Source organism: Strongylocentrotus purpuratus, unplaced genomic scaffold (assembly GCF_000002235.5).
Source record: "Strongylocentrotus purpuratus isolate Spur 01 unplaced genomic scaffold, Spur_5.0 spur5_contig_857, whole genome shotgun sequence".
NCBI lineage: Eukaryota > Metazoa > Echinodermata > Echinoidea > Camarodonta > Strongylocentrotidae > Strongylocentrotus > Strongylocentrotus purpuratus.
In genome coordinates, this window is record NW_022145565.1 from 399,174 (window position 1) to 426,769 (window position 27,596).

The following is a 27,596-nucleotide window of genomic DNA, read 5'->3' on the forward strand; positions in this document are numbered from 1 at the left end:
TTCATAAACTTCAACTGTTCCTGTAAAATTCACGGTAACCATGCTTAAAACATTTCAATATTTTTAATAACCATGGTTATTAAAAACAGTTGGTCAGCCTCCATGGTTACCCCATAGGTTTACATGTTAAAAAATGGTTTGAGCGATGGAGGATGCCGTAATGTGTGCGAAGGATTGGTCGGTAATTTCAATACAATTGAATCTCGATCGATCTTACCGACAATTTTATCTTGCATTGTTGACATGAAGACGAAAATAAACTTCCAAAAACAAAAAAACAACATCTGCCGATAGATCTTGATCTAAGTTCGTGCCAATATGCATTGCAAAAGTAAAAGAAGAGTCCGTATATGGAGCGTTTGCGAAGCATTCATCACACGCGAAGCCGGTTTCAATCCATTTTAATGTATATATTGGAGAAAACTGCCAAGCATGTTAACGGCGGGCCATAGCCGAGTGGTCTAAGCGTTGGTTTTCGGTACACCTCTTGTTGTACGCAAGAGTTCGAATCCCGTCTTCGACAAAAATGATAAATATTTTTAATTTTTCATTTTTTAGTCTATTTTTTTTCGGCATATAAAAGTATTAATGACTGCTTTAATATTCGAGAAATAGTTGTTTTCATACGCTCTCGGGAAGGTTACAATTGGGCTATTCCCCTCGGCAAGCCTCGGGGAATAGCACAATTCTAACCTTCCCTTGAGCGTAATAAAACAACTATTTCTCTCAAAGCAGTCATTAATACTATACTATTAATCCAATGCTTACCGGTATCTCATCAATCATACCATTTTTGGTTGTTTTATAAAAGCTGTAATCACATCTACATCTATTAAGAAGAGTGTAACATATAGATCTGTCTGTAAATACAGGGGATTCTTCCTGTAATTCCTGGGCTTGAAGAGAAACTGCTTATTTTTATTTTTGTTTAAAGTGCATCTAAACCTTGTTTAAAACCTAGAATCAGGTGTTAATTTGGATTTCACAAGCAGTTCAAAACATGTGCGTAGGATGGAATAGAAAAGTGAAATGTAAGCCTGTATGTTTGCCTAGTTATCATATTGTTTATTTCTTTTTCTTAGCCTAATGTAAACATTAAGATTGATGTGGAGTCACTGTCATTTTGAAATACCAAGCCAACACCATGCTCCTCCTCTTTCACACTTCATTCTTTCTTTATATCATCATGACTTATTCTGCTGTGAGAAAGTAAAAGAGAAAGAGAGAGACTGAGGCAGACAGAGAGAGAGAAGAGAGAGAGAGAGACAGAGACTGAGACAGAGACAGAGACAGACAGACAGATAGAGACACAGACAGAGAGTGAGAGAGAGTGAGAGAGACATGAAAGAGAGAGCGAGCAAGATAGAGAGAGAGGGGGGGGGGGGGAGAAGACTTTAAAAACCTTTTCCCCTTTCCCCTCCTATTTCCCTTTTGTCAGTTGAATTGGTTTCACCAAAGATTTTTAAACTACATGTAATTATTTATAATTATCTAGGATTCTCTCAATATTTATCAGCAATTTCAAAACTCCAGAGACAAGATTCTTAAAGATATCACTTTTGTTGCAAACCCCAGAATCAAAATGCTATGTTCAAGTATAAGTAATCTCCCTCAATGCTGGTCACTACTTATAGCTTTACACATGAAATCACATAGTGAACATGAAAGTCAATGTAATGAACATGCATGCAATGTATCAGATTTAATGTGAGTAGATCTATCTGTCTGTCTGGAGTCATTAATGTTGATTAGTATGTGTGTAAGATAGCCTTTTAGTCACGTTCTTCGCTCATCACTCACTAAAATGAGGTAAGATAGTTTGACTGGTGTGGAGGGAGTCATGAATCCTGTCTGGAACATCACATGATTCCCTAGCTTATATCATCTAATAATTTCATTGCAAAGCCTTCTTCGTGCTTTCCCTTTTACTATTTTACATGAAATACCATATACCATGTACTACATGTATATTCTCTGTATTGTAGGTGGAAGCAGTAGGTTGGGGAGGGGGGAGGGGGTGGGCAGTGGATTCTTTTATTCTTGCTGCCAATACATTGGCTATATCACTTTGTAGTCTGTGCATTTTTTTCTCTTTCTTATTGGCCTTTTTTAATGTTAGTATCAAAATCGTCAATGGATGTAATGTTGTACAATAAATATACTGATTTGAAGAAGAAAAAAATCCCTTTCTTTTGCACATACCGGGTACTTGTTGTTCATAATGTTTTCTCCTTTTTAAAATCTCTAACAGAGCTCTTTACCACATCCCTTTCACTCCTGTTGGTTTCCCCTCTCAAAGTAATATTACTTCTTTTTTTTCTTCATTTAATTCAGAATATTCTCAAAAAGTATAATTCAATATACAGTTCTTTCCAGAGAAAAACAAAACCGAGAATTGTCGATGTTTTATCATAACTTAGTCATATTTTTAATCAATAAATGACACATATTTGGAAAGCTTAGATCCTCCTCTTTCATTTTGATGCAACTTATATGATGCATATTTCACGCATGAGTGAGTAAAATGAATTTGAAGAGAGGAAACCAAAAAGTAATTTGGCGACGGTATCTGAATTTCAAAGAGAAAATCACATTTCTAGAAAGCCGAGTTTCTGCCCTTTCATATGACACCTCAGTCAGGAAAAATGAGCTAGGAATAACAAAGTTCTGTTTGTTTAAAGTAGTGCTTGCATTTCCATAATTTTAGTAAACAAATTCGTTTTCACTGGCTATTGCCGTAGCAACAAACGGAATTAACAAAAGACTTAACTCCGTTTCGTTGACAATCAGCCGTAGACGAAAGACTTCATGCATGGCTGTTGTCAACAAAACGGAGTTAAGTCTTTTGTCGATTCTGCTTGTTGGTACAGTTATGTTAAAACATCGACAACTCTCGGTTTCGTTTTTTCTTGGACGCACTGTATTTCTCTCAATGTTACTGTCCTACATAACTGAGTTTTCTTTCTTATCAACAATTTGAATCATGTATGACTGACTCACTGCATCTCTGACGTACCTCGGAACAAACGAACTTTGCTAGAGAAAGTACAGCATCAAACCTTTTGACATGTCAAAGCAAGTGCTACACATCTGCAGCAAAGAAGACAGAGCTCTGTGTATTTTTCAAGGATGTATTTACTGTAAAGACTAAAGAGTTGATACAGTGTTTTGTAGAAAAGTACACTCAATCCACCTGCCCATGTTACCACTATGTCGCTGCATAGTAACAACCTCCAGAGGGGGACACCAGTAACCTATATCTTGGTCAGACCATCCATCCCTGCAATGAGCCATAATGACATTGGCTCCAGACTGCAATAGAATCATTGATCATCCATAGAAAGAATGCTTTCTATCATTCAATTTAAACTCATTCCCTCCCTCCCTCCTCTCCCTCCCTTCTGTCTGTCTCTCTGTCTCTCTCTCTATCTCTCTCTCTCTCTCTCTCTGTCTCTCTCTCCCTCTCCCCCTCGACCTCTCCCTTTTCTCTCTCTCTCTCGCCCTTTCTTTCTATCTGCCTCTCTCTCCCTCTCTCTGTCTCTCTCTCTTTCTCTCATCATGAGTCAGATGGTAATGAACAAGGCTAGGGAGACATTAGTATCTTGATAGTACTCTGTTCTTATTGTGACAGGTAGAATCAATCTTAGAGCTGGTAGTAGTCTTCCTGGTCTTCCTGTAAAAGAGAGAGAGAGAGAGAGAGTGAATGTGTGAAACCAACCAATATAAATGTAATAACAGAGAAACACAGAACAAGAGAGAGAAGGATAGACAGACACAGAAACAGAAGAGATGTCATTCCCACTAATAAGAATGTTTGTATAGAAAACACTCCGAAATATAGGTAATTATTGATTCTCATATCCTCCATCTCTCCAAAAACGTCATATTTTGATATATTTTACGTTTGTTTTACTTGGAGATAAATTATGCTCTCCAAAGGCAAAATTGCCCCTGTAGCCAAACTTGCACCTTTTGAAAATATTAGTCCATGTGATATATTTCCATGTTCAATATTTCAGCCATAAGGGCTCTTATGAAAATCAAACAAACAAAATTCTTCATCATCAGAAACTACAGAAGTACTATTTTCAAAGCCTGTGTAATGTGATCAAATGTTTTCTGGTGTACTGTATTAGGAGGATGAAGAGTAGACATTCTTTAGGGCTTAGAAGATGTGATGAAATGCAAGGTTCAAGTGGCTATGTGCCTTAACTTCTCATATTAACATTGAATGGGTTAGAGAATGATGTGCCCTGTCGCCAGCTAGTATTACCAAGGGGTCAAATCTTGAGATGTTTGTGATCACTGAAGGCGAGTCTTCATCATCTCGAGATTGCCAAATAGCCTGCTATTTCTGATTTGGGAAATAGTCCTGAAGTTACAAATCGTGTCTTCATCAACTCGAGATTCGACCTCGAAACTTGAAACTCCACCTTGAGAAATTAGCTCGAGATATTTTACTCAGCGTTTGCGCATAGTGCGATTCTTTGGTCTGGTGATGACGCACCGGACAAATAGCTGGATATTTTGCCAAATAGTGGGATATTTTCCAAACTATCCCACGATATCTTGGGATGACAATCCCGACCAAATATCCCGCTAATTGCAACTACGGGCTGATGAAGACGTAAATTAACTGGATAGTTTGCGATCGGGATAGATCAAATAGCGGGATATTTGGCAATCTCGAGCTAGTGAAAACAGGCCTACTGACTATCTTCTTCTCAAAGGAAGTCAAGTACTCTTACATGCCTCTCCATCTCTTACACTGCCACAGGAAGTCTCATTCTGTCTCATTCTGTCTCTTTCAGACGACTCTCATAAAAGTCCTGTTAATAGGTTTGAAGTGGACCCATTTCTAAATAAATAAATTCAAAACGTAAACAAGTTTGGCATGAATTGTAGGCTTTATCCATGTAGCCGGCTTCAAAATGTTTACATCATCTTGAATAGTCCTCTCACAGTTTCTAGCATTCTACACTGTTTTATAAGAAACAAGAAATTATAAAATTATTTGATCGCGCATGAATCGTCTGCTTCTTTGGAGAAATGGTGAACATTTTGTGTTTGCACTGTCTTTGCATTCTACTTTTCTAAAGACATTCTACTTTTCCGTTTGAACACTTCTTATGAATGCTTCTCCCAATCATGTGACTGAAAAGAAAAAAAGAACAACAAAAGAACAGAACATTTGACTGAATGTCTTCAATGCTTATATTATATGTTGATTTTAATCTTAGTACTGTCATCATTATTATCTTCATCATCATATTCATAATCATGATTGTCATCATCCCTATCGTCATACTCAGTAAGGTGTTCTACTAATTCAACCATCATACCATAAAGTGCATGTTGTAATATGTAAATGTATTCCAGCTAACATTCAAGCCAACATGTATGGGACATTGGTCATTGAGACACGGTCGTTCACCTCCAACAACAGTTTTCATCAATTTTCACTTCTCAATTTCATTTCCTGCATACATTGGTGTAGTGAGTGAGTCACTCATTTGGGGCAGTGCTCACACCCTCCATTACCAACAAAGCTACAGTGTTCAAAGCGCTGATGATACCTGTTACATGATGGTGTTGAAGGAAAGAATTGGATGTACAGTATACCTTTTGTTCAGAGCCAGAAGGGCATTCACTCTGTCTTAGAGTATATGAGTTAACGACCTCCTGGCTCCAAACAGATGATATTTTATAAATGGATGGTTAAGTGGAAGAAAGAAGAAAAAAGGAGAAGTAGCAAATACTGTACATGCAGTATAGGAGGAGAAGGAAAGGTAGGTGAAGATGAGTCAAGAGAAGATAACGAAAAAGACCAAGATAAGAATAAAACTATGCATGGAGGCAGTGGTATAGAAGAGGAAATTGAAGAAGAAAACAAAAATTAAACAAGAAGTTAGACATTTAAGAGTCTAAAAGTCAATAAATTATTCATCTAAGAATATAACATTTAGAATTAAGTCAGAATTAAAATGATTACACATACAAGCTCATACTAAAATCCAATGTGCTTCCATCTGCTTGTTAATGTTTAATTTTGATGCAGTCTTATTGATTTACAAATTTACTGGGTACCAATGATCTAATACAGCACTTGTAGAAGCAAGCAATGCTTTGTGATGTGACACGGAGTCGATCTGGCACTCAGTAATGGCCTTGAGTAGCAGACAATTATGATACATAGAATAAATATTGCTGCCAATTAAATTCATTTAATTGATTCTTGTTATGACCAAGAGTCGTTAATTGGTCGCCAAACCGACCTAGACCAAAGCAGCATCTTATGAAGGAATATATTTGATTGGATAAGGACTGAAACAGAACAAACATCCAGTGTTATTACATTCTCTCTCTGTGGGTGCAATATTTCTCAATTGTTTTTCTACTTGAGACTTTGAGTGTCTACTACTTTCAGGTTCTTTTCAAATTAGATCTGTGACCTTGGGCCTTACATGTACGTAGTATTAAGTTAATTATTTGATAAGACACTATACGTGATGGACCATTTTTCAGCACTTCTTACTTTTTGTATTAAAGTCTATAAAGTGAGTCATCAGATTTTGAATCAATTTCAGAAGACGAGATATGTAAGCAAAGTGAACATAAGTGATAGATAATCTCATAGTTTTTAAATATGAACATAAAAAGTTGAATTTACGATACCAGTATTGAATAATACAAGATTACAAATAACTGTTAGTTGAAGTGTAATTTTGCTTCAAAATCTCTTGTGTTGACAACGACTTGGTAGTTTCTACTCTCTTCACGTGCAATGGTAACTTGGTAGAAATCAGTTTCGGATTTATTTTAGAAACACATCCTTGTCTTGTCATTATGCTAGATGAGGTTCCCGGGTCAAAAAGAGGGGATAGATTAAAGAGATTTTACATGATGTACATGTAGCTATTGAAGTCAAATCCTTTGATCTTCATAGTCCAATACAATCATCCCATACCAAACTCATCCCTAATACACTAAGATAAACCTCAAAAAGAAATTGAAATATGAAGATATTGACTGCATTGCGTGCTGTGCTCAATAAACCTTTGATGAAGGAAAAGAGGTTTTTGTGTAATTTAGTGCAGCTGTAAGGTGACCTTTGTATATAAGCAGGTTTTATGTGGTGTCTTGTCTGTTACACTGAGCCTATGAAGATTCATTGATTCATCTTCTATGAATGCATCACTACACATGGACTTGATTAGTCCAGTCAGTCTGTGAGTCGGTTTGTCGGCCAGCTAGCCAGTCGGCTTGTCAGCGAAAGAAAAGGACTAACCTTTCATTGAGAATCATCATCAGACATAATGAGCTGCATTCTCACGCACAAACATCCTCATGAATGATCCTGTCAAGTTTATTCTCATTAATGGTAGTGATCACTGATTTGTAAATAAAGTAAAAGTGAGACAACAGATATATATCATATAGATATATCATATATATATCATATATATATATATATCATATATATCATGTTCGTTCCCAGCTCAGTGAGGCTAACGTGTAACTGCTACTATTCTATGTAGTAGCTGTCAGTTTGAATACATGAAAATGATTCTTGATCTTGTTGTTGGGTAATTTCTTACAATTCATGTTCAAGTATCATCAACATGGGAATGTATATGATGAAGAGATTAGTAAAAGAAAACTGCTGATATTTTACCTTTCATGAAAATGTTCATTCTTTCTAGATGTTATCTGTTATATGATGAAGATAACTATCTTATTGCCTGTACACACTTTTTAATGTCAACCTTTTACTATTTTTTGTCTCCTCTTGTACAGAACTTGGTCAAAAGGTCCCTTACAATGTGACCTACACAGTCCTGGGTGTGGTGGGACCATTGATAGCCTGTCTCATTGCACTGACCATTGCTGCATACTGCTTCAAACGTCGTCATCAGCAACGTATGGATGAGCTAAGCCATCAGGAAGCTCAGTATAGACAGGCTCATGATATCAGGGCTGTCCCTGCAGGAGATAGTACATTAAAGGTGGGTAGTCAAACAGGCTAGTCAACTAGGTTAGTCACATAGGTTAGTCACCCAGGTTAGTCACCTAGGTTAATCATGTATAGTAGGGGGACTTTGATAAAACTCTGGTCTTTATTAGATAGGAAGGTGACCAAGAGGATCTGTATAGACAGAGTGATAACAGAGCTGTTCCTCCTAGTCATCCAATGTACTCAACTAAGGTAGTGGGGTATGAGGTAGGAGGGTTTGACTTAGAGAGGGGTCGTCAACTAAGATAGGTTAGTCACCTTGGCCAGTCAAGTATGGCAGGCATGGATTACTATCAGAATACTGGGACCTATATTAAGGCAGGCTCACACTATGACGAATAGGGGAGGGGGTGGGGGGGGGGGGGTAACGCAACCTACATTAAGCTGCAAATTACTATTTTGAATTTCCCGCCAATCATTGTGTGTTGCCTTCAATTGTCGCTGATGAATCCACCAGCAATTGATGCTTGTTATCATTTTAAATTATTTTACAAAATCATTATGTGATAAACTCAGACACAAATGACCTGAAGTGTCTTGATTACCGAGATGTTATGCCACACTGTGACGTCGGCTTCTCCTTGACAGCACATGAATCACATTGTTAATAATCCCATTATTTATTGGATGAATGTTTGGGATGTTGAGATTAGAAACCATAACCACTCTAGTACTTGTGGTTTTCATTTTTATTCTGGTAATACTTCAGATATCATGTAGATCAAAATGCAAAGTGCTTATTGAGACTTAATTCATGAATACCCGACATTATCTAGGAGATAAAATGTCTTTAGCATAAAGTGTTTTAATCCTAGATCAGGCTATCATGATTAATGAAGAAAATAATTTTCAACTCTGATGAAAATCATTAACCGTCACATTTCATGATAGAACGAAAGGAAGTAAAATAATATAATTATGGTTGTGATGCATTATATTTCATGTTTCAAGCACTGCCTGGTGTCTTGCGATCACTGAACCAAAGATAGGTGACAATAGGTATCCAGAGTCTCTATTTAATGTAGGCTTGATCCTCTTAATCCATATGGACTCTTTCACCTTTCTTGACCAGAAGTTGCTTTTAAAGTCAATAATGAGGGCATCCTCCCATCCATTATTATGTCCTGTGTTAAGGGCGTGTTCAGCTAAAGCTGAATGGGATGGGTTACTCAATATGAGAGCTTTTTTGCGTTCTTTTAATCGCTCATTAAGAGTTCTGCCAGTTTCCCCAACATAAGAATTGTGACAATCTGTCCAAGTAATCTTGTACCCAATGCCTGTCCTTTCCTGTGTTGGAACTTGGTCTTTTGGATGGACCAACCTACTTCTTAGTGTGTTAGGGCTTCTGAAGACAACACTAATCTTGTCTTGGAATGCTAGTTTCAAGCGAGAGGATATAGTGTTAGCAAAAGGAAGGCCTACTCTGTTGTTAACTTCTTTCTTTTTCTTTTTTATGATATTAAAAAGGTTTTTACAAATAATAAAATACTGGTAGCAATTACTGCAGGCAGTAATTGCTTCATGTAAAGCTTTAATTGTGTATGACCATGATATAGACTCAAGATGATTATTCAGGGTTTGCATTCTTATACTGTTTTCACTCTGGCAATATTTTGCTTAACCCCGTACTATAGGTGGGGTTAAGGGGGGGTCTTATCCCCACCTATAGTACGGGGTTAAGCCTATTCCACTTTCTGTTCAGACTGGTTTTTACCAAAGTGGGCTAAAGTTGGCTAACCCTACCTATAGTACGAGTTAACTAACCCTGCAAAATAGCAGGGCTAACTCCGCAATTGTGGTGCTAACTCCTGCTAACCCCGCAATTGCGGTGCTAAGCAAATGAATGAGAACAGAAACGAAAAATAGTCCGGTACTACGCAATGGAGCATATCGCAGCTGGCCAGATGCGAAGTATGTCCAATCATAACATACACGATATCCGGGGTTAACGAAATGCAGTGAGAACAGCAGGAATTTTCTTATTCCGGAATAGGCGCTAGTACGGGACTAAAAACAGCGAGTGTGAAAAGCCCCAAAAAATAGTCCGGGGTTAAGGATAGTACGGGGCTAAGCAAAGTACGAGGTTAAGCAAAACCAGTGTGAAAAGAGTATTAGGCAATGTTCATTTATTCACCATTTGAGATGACTGTATGTTCACTAATAAAAGAGTACAATTGAACCCTTAAGTATGCAACCCACGTCCATATGTTAAGAGTTTCCTTTCATGATGGATCAATTATAAATGTGCCCTCTTTACAAGGGCAAATGTTTCATAAAGGACTACATAATGCTTCTTTAGTACATTCACCTGTCTTTTGATTCACTACTATATTGACATCCTTTTTCATATCCTCTCATATAAATATAGCATCATTGAACAATACACACATCCCAATGCTATCCTGTCAGTAGGAGCCTCTCTCTTTCATTCTCGTGGAAAATGAAATTGACTTCAGAGTCACTAATCTACACTTCCTCTTATTTTTTCCTGTTTTAATTTACTAGTTCTCCAGGGTTATTCTGTTTTGTAAGTACCCTGTCCAGCCCATAGGCAGGCACATGATGGTCTACTCTAGTAGGCTTTCTGTGCATGCTTGAGATATAACAACATCAAACTTAAGTGACATCATATAGGACGCTAGGATTAACTCATCAGAGCACATTATATGTAACACCTTCGTACTCTGTAAGCCTCATGTGAACTAATCCCATAAAAATCTAAGAAACAGTGATCTAACGTATGTTTTATCAACATTTGCTATTTTGCTATGTGCTTTATTTCATTAAAAATTTAGGGTTAGGGTTGAATTAGGATTTAGGTATATATACATGTAGGTTCCAGGGGTATATCTACAATGTCTACATGTATTTGGGAATTCCTATTTGTGTCTGAAAATGCATTATGGGGCAATGATGGTAGGACTAAATGTGTGGTACAATGCAACAAAAATGTATCCTGCTCCATGATACCTTTATAAATCTCTATTGTGTTTGTATTTCTTGTAGGACCTGTTTGATCATTCTAATACATCTGGCAGCGGATCTGGGCTTCCCTACCTGGTGCAGAGGACAGTAGCCAGACAGATCAACCTGCTTCAACAAGTCGGTAGGTCACAATCTCTCACTCTCTCTCTCTCTCTCTCTCTCAAGACATTTGCCTGACTTTTTATCTTACTATGTTCCACATTTTAAATTGTCATCGTGGAATGGTCTCATTTCACCTAAATTCAGCATGTAACTTGACTATGTGTACATGAATGATCCATATTTTTATGGTCAAATTATGAACTTTCCCCCTAAAGAGTCAGTTACCCTATCATATTCTGGACTTTGTTCTCTTTTCTATAAATCTAGTAGGAACCATATCTCTATCAGCAGTTCCCAATTCTGTTTTTGTTTTGATATACCATGAAATGATGGAATATACATGTACATGTACATATATGGTAAACCATACCATTGCTGTTCCTTTAATACCTTTGTTTACAAACTTTACATGAATGGTTTTGTATGCGTTATGTACAACCTCAGATGCATTTTGACATGTTTTAATTTCTTTCTGTCCATGTAGGTAAGGGACGATACGGTGAGGTATGGATGGGTACATGGCAAGGTGACACTGTAGCCGTCAAGATCTTCAGTTCCATTGATGAGAAATCCTGGTTCCGTGAGACAGAGATCTACAACACCGTCATGCTTCGACATGAGAACATCTTAGCCTTCTTTGCATCAGACATGACCTCACGTCAATCCTGCACTCAACTCTGGCTTATCATGGAGTACCATGAACGGGGCTCCCTCTACGACTACCTCAACCGTCATGTGCTTGATGCAAGGCAGATGTGTCGCCTGGCGCTGACGGCCTGCAGCGGTCTTGTTCATCTTCATACCGAGATCACATGCAACAACAGCAAACCTGCCATCGCTCATAGAGACATCAAAACCAAAAATATTCTTGTCAAGAGGAACTTAACGTGTTGCATCGCCGACTTGGGATTGGCGGTCCTGCACACGCAGAGGGAGGATAATATTGATATGGGAACGAACACTAGGGTTGGGACAAAGAGGTACATGGCACCGGAGCTACTGGAGGAAACCATGGATGTCAGGTGCTTTGAATCATTCAAGAGGGTCGATGTATATGCATTTGGCTTGGTCATGTGGGAAATTGCTAGGAGATGCGAAGTAGGAGGTAAGTATTTCTATTTGATCTTTTTCACTGATTGCTAAGAAAGTATGTCCTTGCTCGCAAAGAGGGTGCATAAAGCCTGTCAAGTCGGAGCAGGCACATCTATTTCAGGAGGAATGCTTCACCCAAGATCTCTAAGATGCTGACTATATCTCATTCTTTGTATGGATCTAATCAGTGTCTTTGTGACTATCTATAATCATGGATGAGCTGATGTGATCAGATATGTGACACGTCGGAATGGAGATACTGTGTAGAATTCTATTAGAGATTCGAGATTTACCAAAACTTTCCTCTCATCTCTCCTCACAAGATCCCCCTACCACAAAAAGAATAAAAGGGGAAAAAGCAATGGTGGTAGCAGAATGATTTTTATTATGTTTTTTAAAGTGATTTTCATTTCTCGTTAAATATTGAACAGTAAGGTATTGATGTGTTCATCTCCCAAAGCAAGCAGGAATAACTTTCTATTACTTTCTCTTCTTATTTGATTGTATTTTTTGCAGGTATGGTAGCAGATTACAAGCCTCCGTTCTTTGAGTATGTACCCAGTGATCCAAGCTTTGATGATATGAGGAAAGTTGCTTGTATTGAGAAACTCAGACCAAATATACCAAACAGATGGACCAACAATACAGTAAGATATTCTTCTTTCATATATCATCTTCTTAGTATATTTTCTTATCCATGTCCTTCATTGTTAAAGTTGTTCTAAACAGTTTTTAGTACCAGAAGAGCATTGCAATTTCTTAACATGTACATTCATGAGGATAGTTTACATTAACTATACTGTGAAATTCTGTTCATGCATGTAGCTTTTAGATAATCTGGACAGATTGAAGTCAGAAAATGGTGTTCTATTTTTTATTCTATTTATCAGCAGCACCCCATATCACAAGTTTTTCTTGCTTTTGTTTCTGCTCATTTTGACAGAAAACTTTATTAATACTTAATGTCTTTGGGGAAAATTGTTTATATATATGGATTTCCCTTGTATCTCTTTCTTTATGTGTGTTTGAGTAGTGATGCTGGAAACTAATGAACTACTTCATCATTGTTCCTCCTATTGTACAGGTGTTAACATCAATGGCCAAGTTAATGAAGGAATGTTGGTGTCCTACCGCTTCAGCTCGACACACCTCACTCAGGGTTAAGAAGACTCTCATGAAGATCTCTGAAACATGTCCCAAGCTAACTGATCCTTATCATTGGGAAAGATCATCGCCTAAAACATCATTCATACATTCTACACTGTCACGAAGATCTCTGAAACATGTCCCAAGCTAACTGATCCTTATCATTGGGAGAAAATCATCGCCTAAAAGATCATTTATACATTCTAAGAACTGCTTGCAATCCCTTTATCAGGAGGGTAAAAGAAGTGGTAGGGTTTTACAGAGAGGACAGAGAAGTGACAATTAGCATGTTCCTTGAAGATTTGCGAGTGATAGGAGGCAAGAATTGTGCAAATATTGTTGTCTCTTTGCATCTCCTGTATGTAATGAAGAGTGAACTCTGTTTAGCAGTGGATGTGCTGTCATAGAGTTTCAAGCTAGATGAAAAGGTTTCATGATTGAATCATGAAGAGAACAAGCTTGGTAGTGCTATCATTGCTCTTTAGCTTCATCATGTTCCCAGTCCGTAGGTAACTGAAAGTTCTGAAACAATCTTTCTTTTTTAGTGAGAGGTCTTTTATTTGTTACAACAAATCTGAATTATGATGAGTCGTTGGTTAATGACTGCATTAGGTGACTGCATATGTTTGTAGTCATACAAATATCAACACAAAGAAATATGAAATCAATGATTCATTGTGATTTCAAGTTGTTATGACATTTAGAAACCCCTTAACCCTTACTGTACTGGGGGGACATTTTTGAAGATTGCGCCGCAACCGCTCGGAATTTTGAATTGTCGTTTCATGACTTTTTTCCCTCAAGTCTTACGCACATTTTGATACCATTTTCGTAAAAATCGAATATACCTGTAAGGTGTTACATAACAATTAGTATGCGCATGTCATAAAAAAAGTGCTATAATTGCATATATTCATGTACAAGCAGAAATGTGAAGCTATGAATTGATATCAAATTGCTTTTATATGTTTCTCAGACTCAAAGTAACTTGATGTATTTCAGAACAAAAGAATACATTAGAAATAAAACAATAGATATTATAAGAAATAAAAAACAATAAAATACATAAGAAAATAAATAGTTGAAAATTGCATCAAATTTGCATAAATTATCATTATTAATTACTTCAAATAACTTTTTTGTGATAGAAAAGAAGTTTCATTTGAATAATGAGTAACAACATTCAAAAAGTGAGTCTGACAATTTTTGTAAGGATTCTAGTTCCCGATATATATTTCCGGATTTGATATTCATGAATGCATATTCATAATTTATGCAAATTAACCTATTAATTTTCAAATATCATAAAAATAATGAAACCTCATGAATTTGAGATGAAGGAAACAATTATTCAATACATTTTCAAGATTCTTCACAATTCTACGGACAAATATGTAGAGTTTTCTGTAAAATGCATAAAATTAGCATTTTGCATAATTAATTAGGCTATAACGACAAAAATTTGCATATTAGCGAAAAACTAATTATACCATCTTGTTCCTTACGTAAATATCTACAAACACGCAAATTTTCGCGTTCATCGGACATTCGACGGCCGAGATCATAGGGGGGGGGGGCCTCCCAGGCCCCCCCCCCCCCCCCCCCCCCCCCCCAGTCAGAGAGTGCTCGAAATAGCCCAGTACAGTAAGGGTTAATTTTGCCAGATTTTTGATCCAGGACAAATGCTTACCCAAAGCTAACATTGGTGAAGCATATACAAAGAGATATGCAGATGATATGGCAGCATACAAGGATTATGTTTGGAAAGAATGTGGAAAACACAGTAGAGGGAATTAACTGGGCAGTAATAACAGTATTGAGAAAAAGTAAAGAAAACAGGAAAGTTAAGTGCAAAAAATGTATTCAACCTACAGTGACCCAAGCAGAAATGTTGGAGAGGATGGAAGGCTAAATAGTACACTTGCCTAAGCTCAATCGCATTGGAGTAAAGGATCAAATGGTCACCTTGCATTACAAAGTTTATCATTGATATATTATCAGAGTAGAACCTCTGTCTGACCTGTCTATATATCACAGATGTGGCATGTCTTTTTAAGAATTGATGCCTGTGTTTTATATAGAGTCCTGTAAATAGAGTAACCTTTGTATATAGACCAAGAAATTATTGCTGAATGTAAAATTTGAATTCTTCAGAGGGTATTATGTTGCTTTATACAGCTAATGTAAATGCATCATGTATTGTTAAATGTTTTGGCTGTTTGGAGGGAGCCATTGCTTCTATCAATTTGGCAGTGAATTGAATTATCAAACAATTATTATGTGAAATGACAATTACCAAATTCAAAATATAAATGTTAGTATCAGTTGAAAATGTGTAGTTATGAAAGTTGAGTGTCTTTTTCAGACAATGTAATCTGTATTTTTGGTAATTCTCAGAAACATTACCCATATCTTCGGTTATTTTGATACTGCATCAATATAAATTTGTGTGGTTTCCAAACATTTCACTGCTTGCTAAACACAATTTTTTTTAATGGTTTTATGTTAAAACAACTATCTCTATTTCTAGTATAGCATCTTTGAGGCATAAATAGAGTTACTGAAAAAGAAAGACTTCATTTGAAAAGAAGTACCTTAATATAAAATGTGAAAATCACATCAGAATAGTAGCAGCAGTGTAAAAAATATTGTTGCAAGTGTGGTATGGATAGAATATTGTTTTAGATGTAATGATGGATTATTGTATGGAATCCTTGTTATATCAGAGATTATCTGTGTAGTGGAAGTTGATCTTTTATTTGTGCCTTTCTTTTTATATCATTTCATTTCATCAGATGGCATGCATTTCTGGGTATTATGTACATGCTGACATCAGTTTTTGTATTTATTATTGTTACTTGCCTTTCAATCTTCATAAGCCAGTCATGGAATGTGTATTTATGTGTCAGGTGAAGATGGAATCTATCCAAGTAAAAGTGAATGCAATTTCTTCTTTGGCATTACTTAGGTGGTCAATTTCAGCTTCCTAATCTGTGACTTTTCATTTTCCCCACTCAAGCACAAAACTGCCCCTACTTGCTTGTAAGAGGTTTTCTTTTAGGAATACTTGCTATCAGACAAATAATGCTAGTCAAAGTTTCAAGATGACTTGTGAAATACTGAAGCAAGTTTTTAAGGACTTTATTGAGAATTTTGTAGGATGGAAGTAGTAAATATACAAGGATCGTCCATTTGGAAACATGCTCTCATCTTCTCACTGCGCATCAACAGAGTGTTGGGAGGTATGCATGTGGATGTGACAAATGAAAAGTCCCAATGCCTCCCTTGGTAAAAAAATATAGGACTAATTAACAAATGGCTTGCTTCTCTTCCCCCAACGAGGAAAGTATTGGATAATCATTCTGGTGACAGTATTGCAAGGTATTCTATGCTTTAGGAGAACTATCTCAAATTAATGTGACTCTTTCTTGTGTCTTTCTGTCTCTATTATCCCTGACTCCATTCCTCCGCCTTTCTTTCACCCCATCATTCTCTATGTCTGTCTCTCGTTCTGTCGCTCTCAGTGTCTCCTGCTCTCTGTCTATGTCTGTTCTATGGATTATCTGTCTATGGAGACAGACTCCCACCTGTCACATCTTCTCTATCAACATGTCTTGATTGGTCACTAATTGGTTGAGGTCAGTTTTCTTTGAGAACCATTCTCAGGCCGGCCGGCCAAGAAGAGTTCCACACTAATTAAAGATATGGCATTCCATCATCACTAGAGATTCCTGTGGTTCGGTTCAAGAAGGGTTACAGAGGCTGATTAATTAGTAGAGTAGTTAAACAGGGTATGTTTTTGCATGTCTAGATAAGGGTTTATCAAACATGTTACAAGCAAACATCAGATAAATTTCTGAAATGGGAAAGTTTTAAACGGGATCTAGGCATTAAAAGATAAAATCAAAGCAAAACAAATCTTTAAAGAGAACAGGTACATCGAGTGCAAGTGTTGATGTATCCTGACTTTTAATTTATCAGTTATTGGCATAAGATACATTTTTATACAACATCTGGTGTTTGCAGAATAGTAACTTCAGAGAATAATGTGCAATTGCTTAGTAGTGTAGTTGGTCATAATTTAGTAAAAATCTTTATATCCAGAATATAGCCCTTGAGGGAGGTTTAACGAACTACTGCCATGCTTGTAGTAGCAATGCTTGCATTATAACATTGTGTTTGAAAAGATACAACCCTTCAAATTTGCTAAAGATTTGAGAAGCATTAACAAAAACGATCTCTTATCCAGGAATTAGTTGGTCTAAATGCCTCATATGTGAAAATATTTTGTTGATGTGGATTTACATCAACTGAAGATGCTTCTGCTTCCTTGTCATGGGTTTACATGTTGTGTACAAGTTTATACAGCCCTCTCTAAAGTCTTAGACAGAGCTAGGATAAGGGTAGAGTTATATATGGATGGAGATGCTCTATTTAAGATTTCAATTGCTGTATATAATGAGTTTGCATGTAGAATGAGTTATGAAAACACTTTTCATACATGCATGTTTCCTCACTGATGCAGTAAAACATGGAACTCGAAGCTATCTTGTTATATAATCTTGCATTGAGGTATTTCAGCTATTGCATGGTGATAAGAATCAATCTCAGATATGATATGATCTATTTTTGTGACATGAACAAGATTCACTTTCTTGTATGGAAATATCATGGATATATTAATTTTCACATTGATCAAACTTCTTTGTAAATTGTTCTTTATTATATTACTGTTGTTCAATATATAAAGAGAGGAAATCTTTCTTATTCTTGTTTAAAGTGTTAAGATCGTGATATGAATTGTGTATGTATGATATATATATTTGTAAATAATGATGCTAAAATTTATAATTTTCACGTACATGTTTTGTTATTGTTGATATGTATCTATGGTTATGTCATACTTTCATTTGATTTCTTTTTCACATTTGTGATATTCAGATAGATAAAATTTTGCAGATCAGTATTAAAGGCATATCTAGGTAAAACATATATCATTATGTTTTGTCTATTATTAAATGGATTGTTGTTATTTAGTGAATGAAAAGTAACAGTTTCAGGCTTTGACATAAATGATATAAAAATGATGATTATGATAATGATAGTGATGGTGATGATAGTGATAGTGGTGGTGGTGGTGATGATGATGATGGCGATGGTGATGGTGATGGTAATTCAATTGATACTGATGGTGATGGTGGTGGTGGTGATGATGATGATGATGGTAATTCAATTGATACTGATGGTGATGGTGGTGGTGGTGATGATGATGGTGATGGTAATTCAATTGATACTGATGGTGATGGTGGTGGTGGTGATGGTGATGATGATGATGGGGATGGTAATTCAATTGATACCGATTATGATGGTGATAGTGGTGGTGGTGGTGACGAAGATGGTGATGATGGTAATTCGAATGATACTGATTATGATGGTGATGGTGGTGGTGGTGGTGGTGATGATGATGGTGATGGTAATTTGATTGATACTGATTATGATGGTGATGGTGGTGGTGGTGGTGATGATGATGGTGATGGTAATTTGATTGATACTGATATATGATGATGGTGGTGGTGGTGGTGATGATGGTGATGATGGTAATTCGATTGATACTGATTATGATGGTGGTGGTGGTGGTGATGATGATGATGATGGTGATGGTTGTTCGATTGATACTGATTATGATGGTGATGGTGGTGGTGGTGATGATGATGATGGTGATGGTAATGGTAATTCGATTGATACTGGTTATGATGATTATGAGGGTGATGGTAATTCGATTGATACTGATTATGGTGATGATGATGGTGATGGTAATTCTATTGATACTGATTATGGTGATGATGATGACCATATTGATATTGATGATGATAATGACGATGATAAGAGCTGGAATGGACTGGTGTCATATAGTGACCCTTCTGAATCATTAAAGACTGTCACAGAAAACCCATCACATGCGACGCATCCGAACTCCCGCAGTCTGAAATACCTACCAATCTAAATTAGTGTTGGGGTTTTCAAGTTGGAAAACTGAATACTCAGCGAGGAAGAAAACATTAATACAATACATATTATCTTGACATTATCTAGACCATGATATCACCATCTGTGTATATCTTTAAATAAAAACTGAAATCACATCTTTTCAATTAACTGTAAATCTAAGCATATCAGGAGCTCTCGTAGTGCAGTTGAAAATATACTTAATGTTGGATAGTTTCTGCGCTCTATAAATGTATTAATGTTAATATTATTATCATATAAAGGAAATGCACTTGCGGTCTTTAATGACTCGAAAATGTTCATTTCAATTCACGTCAGATTACACAGTGTAAAGACGGATATTTAACCAATAATAGGTTATTCAGTGAACAATCATATATTTATTTATATCAGCTTTCTTACAAAGCCTACTCGTCTACCCAGTATAACTCCTGTCCATTTGATTTCTGTTCAAATTCTTTTCCACTCATTCCTGTATTTTAGCAACTCATGTCTTACCCTTTACCGGTTTACTTCCCTCTTCTCAGTAGCTTGTAACATCCACCTTTGAACTAACGCAATATCTTAAGAACTAATCAGTAGACGATAAGTAAAATAACTAATTAACCTTGATTTAAACAAATCCGTACCGTGTACGATCTAAATAAACAGATAATGAAGGCGAGACGACACATTGCTTCTAACTTGAAAACGTCCATTCAGTGTTTCTGTGTCATGGATTATACGATTGTTCAGTATGTGACCTTTTTTCAATAAGATTCAAACTCCTTACGTAAAACGAAGGCAATTGTTTTCACTTTTTCTTCAAATAAACTTTTAGGCAAGTGTCATTGATCACATTCACGCTGAGATGTCGAAATGATACGAGTTTGAGGATAACTCGATGAAGTTTCGAAAAGGGAAACAAGATTGAATTATTTATTGTCGGGGACGAAATACCAACAAATCTGGAGAGAATGGATAGGAATAGGATAAGTTTATCATCTGGTTCTGGTTCGAACGATGAGAAAAAGTTTGATTCAAACGGAAATTTAGAGCAAGCTATTTACGAAGTTGACGAGCGAACTCGGCTGATTGGTAAGAGTAGTAGTCTGGTAATTTCATATTCTGATGAGGATAGCAGAAGTACTACCATTGAACCAAACAAACAAGGAAATGACACGAATGGTAAGTTATATTCGAAATCTTGTAATTTTTTCTGCTTAGCTTCTCAGTTTTTGGAGTGTCATTAAGAACATCAAAAATATCGATTTCACGACTTTACCTTAAAAACTATCGCTAGCTATTAATAATACTACTACTATTGTACACTGTGGACCAATTACATATATATTGTTAAGTTTCATTGTTTTACTATGTACAATGCAATCCCATGTACTTTATTTTATTTTGTTGGAAATGAAAGAAAAAAATACTACAACTCTTCTCATACTCCTACTACTACTACTACTACTACTACTACTACTACTACTACTACTACTACTACTACCACTACCACTACCGCTACTACTACTACTACTACTACTACTACTACTACTCTACTACTACTACTACTACTACTACTACCACTACACTTGTAACTGATGCGGTTTAAGATTTTACCAACCATAATATGTAATTTAGCAGGTCGGTTTCCATCCTCTGATTAGGACTATACCAAGCTAAGTTATCATTGGCACTGATTGGTCGAATGGATGAATACTTGGATGGTAGAAGCTATAGCACCTGCTCTAATTATTCACCCCAACCAATGATATATTTCCTCTTATACTTGTAAGTTTATTAAATATATCTTTTGTAGCTTCAACTGCAGACCAAGATGAGCCGAGTGTTGAGTTTGTGCTATCACAACGAGATGCCCGCCTGTGGAGAATAGCCAGGATTTTGGGTTATATCTCAGCAGCTCTGCTCATCCTACTGGGTGTAGCATGCTTCAGTAAGTACATTGAGTCAATCTGAGTCAATTACTATCATAATTATAACCAAGATTGTACTAGTACAACTTCCTAGCCATTGTTCAAGTATGGAAGCAGACGAGAAAGTTTTTTTAAATAAGACATAAGAAAAAGAAGAATAGGACAAGATAAAATAAAATGAAAACAAATCAAAAGGCAGAGGAGGTAGAGAAAATAAAGAAGGAAAAAAGAAGAAGAAGTTCTTGAAAAAAAAGAAGAAGATGAGAAGAAGAAGAAGATGAGAAGAAGAAGAAGAAGAAGAAGAAGAAGAAGAAGAAGAAGAAAAGAAGAAGAAGAAGACGATGAGAAGAAGCAGAAGAAGAAGAAGAAGAAGAAGAAGAAGAAGAAGAAGAAGAAGAAGAAGAAGAAGAATAAGAAGAAGACGAAGACGAAGAAGAAGAAGAAGAAGAAAAAGAAGAAGGAGCAGGAGGATGAGAAAGAGGAAGATGAGGATAGGAAGTGACAAGGGGATATAATAATGAAGATGAAGCATATGCATGAAATTTGATTTAGTATTTCTCCCAGAAATAAATGACTTTTCTTCTGCCACCACTGACCAAGTCTTTGCATTGCCAATCATCTTATGAATGATTATTTTATTGGTTTTTATCTTATTTCTGATATTCAGTTGAGTCTTCCAGATCAGAAAGTTCGTCACTTTTTGCGTTTGCTGTAAGTATCTATGGATGATGAATATTTTCGATTTGCCAATGCTAATTTTAGGGTATGGGCCGGGGAATGTTCTTCCATATAATGTTTAAACATATTTTTATCAATTTCTTGCAATTTTCTGTGAAACTGTGGGCATACTGAGAAGAAGATGCCGCAAGATCCTCTGGAGACGAATTGATATTAAACTACATGCATTTAAATAAAAGTTTCATTAAGTCTGAAAATGACGAGGGGCAGATGGGGCCTGTTAGGAATGACCTTTCAGTGAAGGAGTCAACTTGGCAGTATTTCCAGTATAGGCTGCTGAAATCAGGGAGACAGCAACGACGCTCTTTCTATCAGGTGAGAAATACCTTTCGTTAGATACAAGAGGTGGCATTACACAACATGTGACCATGAACGATAAGTGTCACCATAATCATCATCAATTAAACAAATTTAACAGTGAATAAGGACGATAAATTGAAGTTATATGGAAAACGAGTTGTCAATGTGCACGGTACATGTATTTTGACTATAATGCCACCCAGGCGCGTACACAGGGGGGGGGGGGGGGGGGTTGGGGGGTTAAACCCCCTTTTGGTATTTTTTTTGTGTGTAAACCCCCCCCCCCCCTTGGATCCCCCCCCCAACGGAGCAAAATTTCAAAATTTCAAATTTCGAGACCAAAAAAAAAAAGTGACCTCTTACCCCCCCCCCCCCCCCCCCCCCCCGCTTATTCAACGATCGGCTGAGTCGTTGCGATATTTTTGGGATAAAAAAAAAGAAAAAAAAAGTGTCCTCTTACCCCCCCCCCCCCCCCGTTTATTCAGCGGCTGGCTGAGTCGTTGCGAAATTTTCGGCCCGATTTATAAATGTTAAAACCCCCCCCCCCCCTTCAAAAAATCCTGCGTACGCGCCTGATGCCACCGGTATGGATCTTGAAGAGTTAATCAGTAACTTCAAAACTCCTGCTTCTTCCTTTCCCGTCCATTCTAATCCAGATCTTCACTTGATTATAGATTTATGCAAGATCCTCTGCAGAAGAATTGATATTAAAACTACATGCATTTAAATCAGTTTCATTAAGTCTGAAAACGACGAGGGGGGTAGCGAAAAGGTATGTTAATCAGTTAATAATAGGTAGCTTGGTAGAACCATGTTAGTATAGCTGTGAGAATGTTCTATCATAATTATCAATTGATTAATCAGATAATTTTATAAAAATAGATTTTCTTATAATATATCTGAAGTCTATCCAAAGGTTAGTCGGTCGTGAACTGCGCAAAGTTTGAATTCCGGGGTTTCCCCGACATGTCAATACACTTTTATCCAAGGCGGTCATGCCTATAAGATAACAATAATAGAATGGTGAGATTCATACGTAACATCATGGATGATAAGACGTGAGTAGCCTGTGTCTAGGTGAGATCAGGAGTCCAGGTTTCATTCAAAGAAATCAAAGGTCTAGTGTACACAATCATGATAAGACATTTGTATCAGCTAGAGCTACCCTTTTAATCAAGGGGGAGGGTGGGTCACCTTCATGTTGCAAGGATTTACATTTTTTTATCGGTCTATTACGAGCATGGGTTTTAATTCTTTACAATAATAAAGATAATAAATATATTATATATTTGTGTATTCGGGCGTACCCAATACCAGCTATGCTTACTGGGATTCGCGCCTTCTTCCTTGTAATACAAGTTCTTACATTTAATTGTATTTATGTTCCTACGTATAAATTGTATTGTTTGAACAGATGTCAAATATGTTGTCAAATTGAATGGAAGAAAAAAAATGTTAATTTGAATTGAATATAGCATAGGACCGTAGGCCCTCACAATGCGCTTTACAAAGTGCAATTAACAACCGATGGTACCCCTTATCAAAATATAAGTTTTAAAGACTTTTATGAATACTACGACGTTTGTAACGGAGCGTATATACTAGGAGAGCGTTCCAAAGTTTGGGGTCTCCACATGCCAGTGCTTTGTCGCCATAGCAACAACGCGACAGGCAACCAAAATGAAATTCAAGCGAACGCAATCCTGATAAAAAAATGCCTGTCAATCATTTTACTAGAAAACAATTATATTCCTATTTTTATTGATTATTATCAATGGTTTCACTAACCCCAGTGCACCTGCTTATAGCAACAAATCTTCCATTACATTTAATTAGGCCCCTATAATAATAATAATACCCCGCTTTTATATAGCACCCAATACATCAATACAACGATGTGTCTAAGCGCTTTACAAATATATTATTACCCCGGTCATCGGATTCAGGCTTACCGTGACCCGCACATTCTCCACTTCCTGGGGAGCAACGATGAAACGATGTTCTAGCAATTTGTGTCTCTCCTTTTCTTTCGAGTTTAAACTTGGATTCAAAACTTGCTCTCTGAAAATCAACGGAATTAATTTTTCATCTTTGCAGTTCAGTTGTTTATTGGATTCTTCAGGAGCAATGGTCGTCATATGGAGATCGTTTTCCACAGTCTCCGTACGAAAATCAAGAATTCGAGAATTGCAGTAAGTAACTCGAACCTCTTCTCAGTTTATTTATTCGATATATTTATAAAACTCTTTGCATTTCTGACACTAATTCATTATTTTAAATGATTTTTTGAATATAGTTCAAGTTCAAGTTTTATTTCCACATTTGATTTTAAAAAACACAAGTACAATTTATATGCATATATATACATTAACAAACGTTAAAATGAAACATCTTCAATTTAAATCATAATGTGGTGGGGAAAAACAAAGGCCAATGGCCTATCAGGGTTATTCCCAAAGATTATAAAATTTACATAAAAAATTTCTTAGATTTATTAAAAACGAGATAAATGTACAGAGATTAAAATAACACAAAGCATCAATAAACAAAACTAAACCGGACAAATCCATTACAAAAAGACAAGAAACAGAAAAGGCATTTATGTAAAATATGATAGTAATTATACATATTCATTTACAAGATTTTTCTTAAGTTTTCTTTTAAAAATTGATACAGTTGGGCAAATTTTGAGTTCTTGAGGTAATTTGTTCCATAATTTTGGTCCGGCATAAATAATTGTTGTTCTTGAGAAATCATAAGTATACATTGAAAGGTGGAAAAGATTTGATTGACGAGTTTCATAATTCGTCACATTTCTATTACAAATAAAACAGTCATCTAAAAACTTTGGAAGTATATTTTTAGAGTAAGAAAACATAAAGATACCAATCTGATGCTTATGTATATCATAAATTGTTAATATACTGTGTTTTTTAAATATAGGAGCAGTGTGGGAGAAAGGATGTAAGTTAAAAATAATTCGTATTGCCCGTTTCTGAAGAATTAAAATTCGATTTAAATGAGTTTTAGCACAATCTCCCCACACAATATTACAGTAGATAAGATAGGGTAGAATCATGGTATTATACAGGTTAAGAAGAATATTAAAAGGTACAATTTTTTTTAATCTGTTCATTGCACCAATAGCTTTAGATATTTGACATGATACATAATGTACATGTTCTTTCCAAGTCAGTTTGTTGTCAATTCTTACTCCTAAAAAAATTGTAGAATTTACTATCGATATTTTTTGTTGGTTGATACTTATTTCCATACAGGATGTATTAATATTTTTGTTTTTGGGCTGAAATAACATACAGCATGTTTTTTGTGCATTCAATTTTAATTTATTTGCTTTAAACCAAGTATCAATCATTTTAAGTTCCGTATTTACAGTAAAACACAATAAATCAATATTTTTACCAGACAAAAATAAACTTGTATCATCTGCAAAAATTATCGACTGTAGGATATCACTTACGAATTGAATATCATTAATATACAATAAAAACAATAACGGACCCAATACTGATCCCTGAGGGACACCAAATGGGTTATGTGCAATCTCAGAAGATAAATTATTTATACATACATATTGTACTCTATTATTTAAATAACTGGAAAACCACTTTAATACAGAACCCCGAATACCATAAAATTGTAATTTTTGTAATAATATTTGATGACTTATACAATCGAATGCTTTGGTAAGATCTAAAAATATTCCAATAACAACTTTTTTATCTTCAAATGATTTAGCAATAATATTCGTAAAATCCAAAAGAGCCATATATGTACTGTAATTTTGTCTAAACCCATACTGTTTATGGTATAATATATCTTTTTTACATAAGAAGGAAAATAGACGACTATAAACTAGCTTTTCAAAGATTTTTGAGAAGGTAGATAAAATTGATATCGGTCTATAATTATTTAAAATATGTTTATCTCCTTTTTTGTACACAGGAATTACCTTAGCCTTCTTGAGAGCATTAGGAAAGACACCAACGTGTAAAGACATATTAAATAAATTACAAAGCGGTATAACAAATGAAGCAATAGATTTCTTTAGAACAGCAATATTAACATCATCATATCCTGGGGTTTTACATGATTCAAGTTTTTTAACAATTTCAAATATTTCAGAAATCTCAACTGGTTTCATAAATATAGATTTCGAAAAGTCCCTTTTAGGTAAAAAATGCATGAAATCAACAGAGGCATCAGGTATACTATTTACAGTGTCCTTACCAATAGTGCTAAAAAAGTTATTAAAGGCTTGGACAATGGCCTGTTTATCATGTATCTGTATACCATTTTGTTCAATAAAATCACATTGCATTTTTTCCCGAGCTTTCATTAAAATATCATTTATGGTTTTCCAAGTTGCCTTAATATTACTTTTGACACGTTTAAATCTGGAAAAATAATATTCTCGTTTATGTTTTCGTATCTCACTGTTTACAACGTTTCTATAACACGAGTATACATTTTTCCGATAACGAGATGGATTTTTGATATATTTCCGAAATAAAATATTTTTCTTTTTGCACATTTGTTTAAGTTCAGCATCAAACCAAGGCTTTTCTTGTCTCTGTTTTATTTTCATTTTTTGAAATGGAAAGCATTTATTGTACGTTTCAAGAAAATATTTCATAAAAACATCAAAAACACCGTTAACATAATCAAATTTTAAAATCTCACCCCAGTTTGTCATAAGTAGCCTTTCACAGAACATAGAAATATTTGAGTCATTTATTGCACGCTTGTATATTGCACCAGGATCATCATCATGAAAGAGAAATTGCAATTGACAAAAAATAGAGAGATGATCACTCACATCAGTGAGGAGTATCCCAGCATTGATATTATTTACAGGTCTGTTTGTAAATATATTGTCTATGAGGGTGACAGATTGTGTAGTTATTCTTGTAGGTTTAAGAATCAAGGGAGCAAAAGAATAAGTCTTTAAAATATCAATAAAACTATTTACATTGTTGCACGAAAAAACCTTTAACAAGTCTAAATTAAAATCGCCAATTAAAATACATTCTTTCTCCTCTGTTGTTACTTGATGCAGTGGTAATTCTAATGCATTTAGAAAAAGAGGAACTGATTGAGCAGGTGGTCTATAGAAGATAGCAAGAATTTTATTTGAATATTTACAGTATATTTCAATAAAAAGAACTTCAATAAAGTCATTAAAAATATCAAGATCTGAACGTCTCTTAAATTTCAAGCCAGTCCCTATATAAAAACCTACTCCTCCACCACGTTTCTCGGCTCTCCCTTCTCCA

At 35.7% G+C, this 27,596-nt stretch overlaps 2 protein-coding genes across 3 annotated transcripts in view; both read left to right on the forward strand.

Annotated features, from left to right (window-relative positions):
- LOC115919015 (activin receptor type-1-like) overlaps positions 1-13,506 on the forward strand; it is a 39,339-nt gene extending 25,833 nt beyond the window's left edge. For both annotated transcript variants that reach the window (XM_030996993.1, XM_030996994.1), the window contains exons 4-8: positions 7,798-8,006; positions 11,021-11,120; positions 11,586-12,206; positions 12,710-12,840; positions 13,278-13,506. In XM_030996993.1, the coding sequence (XP_030852853.1) occupies positions 7,798-8,006; positions 11,021-11,120; positions 11,586-12,206; positions 12,710-12,840; positions 13,278-13,490 (1,274 nt within the window). In that variant the 3' untranslated portion in view covers positions 13,491-13,506. The remainder of the gene's footprint in view (positions 1-7,797; positions 8,007-11,020; positions 11,121-11,585; positions 12,207-12,709; positions 12,841-13,277) is intronic.
- Positions 13,507-20,301: 6,795 nt separating this feature from the next.
- LOC115928831 lies at positions 20,302-26,314 on the forward strand. Its single transcript, XM_030996812.1, has 5 exons — positions 20,302-20,422; positions 21,147-21,281; positions 21,929-21,972; positions 24,397-24,491; positions 26,266-26,314. The coding sequence occupies exons 1-5, from the start codon at positions 20,302-20,304 to the stop codon at positions 26,312-26,314; spliced, it is 444 nt and encodes a 147-aa protein (XP_030852672.1).
- The last annotated feature ends 1,282 nt before the right edge of the window (positions 26,315-27,596 follow it).

Bases quoted from the DNA above. Each gene is read 5' to 3' on its own strand.
- LOC115928831 (XM_030996812.1), top strand. From the start codon at position 20,302: ATGGATAGGAATAGGATAAGTTTATCATCTGGTTCTGGTTCGAACGAT. The intron at 21,282-21,928 runs GTAAGTACATTG...TCTGATATTCAG, and splicing joins ACTGGGTGTAGCATGCTTCA to TTGAGTCTTCCAGATCAGAA. The intron at 24,492-26,265 runs GTAAGTAACTCG...TTTTGTACACAG, and splicing joins TCAAGAATTCGAGAATTGCA to GAATTACCTTAGCCTTCTTG.